The sequence below is a fragment of the Melanaphis sacchari genome, unplaced genomic scaffold, assembly GCF_002803265.2.
Source record: "Melanaphis sacchari strain LSU unplaced genomic scaffold, SCAv2.0 Contig2174_pilon_pilon, whole genome shotgun sequence".
Taxonomy (NCBI): domain Eukaryota; kingdom Metazoa; phylum Arthropoda; class Insecta; order Hemiptera; family Aphididae; genus Melanaphis; species Melanaphis sacchari.
In genome coordinates this window covers 1-1,254 of record NW_020271092.1, presented here as the reverse complement: position 1 = coordinate 1,254, position 1,254 = coordinate 1, and the positions used below count along the sequence as shown (strand labels likewise).

At 26.7% G+C, this 1,254-nt stretch overlaps 1 protein-coding gene across 1 annotated transcript in view; it reads right to left on the bottom strand.

The window, feature by feature from the left end:
- Positions 1-491, bottom strand: part of LOC112593965 (zinc finger MYM-type protein 1-like) — a 3,485-nt gene extending 2,994 nt beyond the window's left edge. Inside the window, exons 1-2 of the mRNA XM_025338553.1 lie at positions 351-491; positions 54-215 (exon numbers count right to left, since the gene is read on the bottom strand). Coding sequence (XP_025194338.1) covers positions 54-215; positions 351-491 — 303 coding nt within the window. The remainder of the gene's footprint in view (positions 1-53; positions 216-350) is intronic.
- Positions 492-1,254: the final 763 nt, after the last annotated feature.

The window sequence follows — 1,254 nt, the reverse complement described above, 5'->3', positions numbered from 1 at the left end:
AAAAATATGCTCTTAAAACTACAAAATATATTGGGTTTATAAAATTGATTTACCTTCTCTATAATATCTTTATCTTCAATATTAGATTCATTTCTATATTCATCTAGATTATTGTCTTTACTTATACTAGTTTCAAATGCATTACTACAAGTCTCATTATTTGGTTCTAAAACTGTATTATTTGGTGTCGGTAATATAACAGGAATGTTGGCAATCTATAAATTAGTATAATTAAAATAAATACTAGCTTAATATATTACAACTGTGAACTGATGATAGAACTGTTATTTGTTTATAATTACCAGCTAATAAAAACATATTTTTATATTGAAATTTAAAAATTTGCTTACTGTAATTGTTGACTGCGTTTTTTTTGTAAACATTTGCTCTATATTATAACATTTCGATGATGTTTCAATCAATTTTTTTTTGTTTTTGTCACGTAAACGAGCAGCTCCACCTTTTCTCTTTTTTTCATTTTGTAAATTCATGATGACAGAATTGAAAAAAAATAAATATTCGATAACTAAATTTAATGTCAACACTAAACGTCTTTACGTAAATTACATTAACATGTGAGTATTATGGAAACTTCAATTAGAACCAATTTACGAATATAACCTTACATTTCATTTTCGAGCTATTTTAAGAATGTTTTTTCTGGTAATCAGTCGACGGACGTAGTTAGATAATATTATTATTGTTAAACGTATAACCGTCTGTAACGATATTATATAAATATAGAATTATTCTGAATTACAAGCATAATTATTGTATTCAGGAATAACCGCATACGCCGATACGTACTTATTATATTTTTATATAAACTTATATTTATACTATACTTTATTATACCGCATTTATATTTTATACGTAGATACCAACGGGCAACGATAAAAACATAATCTGAAAGTTGGAAATAGATTTGTTCAATGATAATGCATATTGCATAGACGCATAATGAAAGCTATAATCTAATAAAAAACTAAAAATAATCAATTTTATGCATTATTATGTATTTACCTACATAATATACATAATAGTATAATATTTTATTTTTATGATATATTTTAATTTGTACGCATATAGCCATGGGCCAGCGCCTGTGCGCCGTCGGCGTATTGTAAATTTTAATCTATGCCAATTAGACACAGAAAAAAATAGGGGAGCCAAAGTATACCCTGCTCCCCCCCAAATGGCGCCCCTGTCTGAAGGAAACAATTTTAATTGCATTTATGATTTCATTCGATTCAT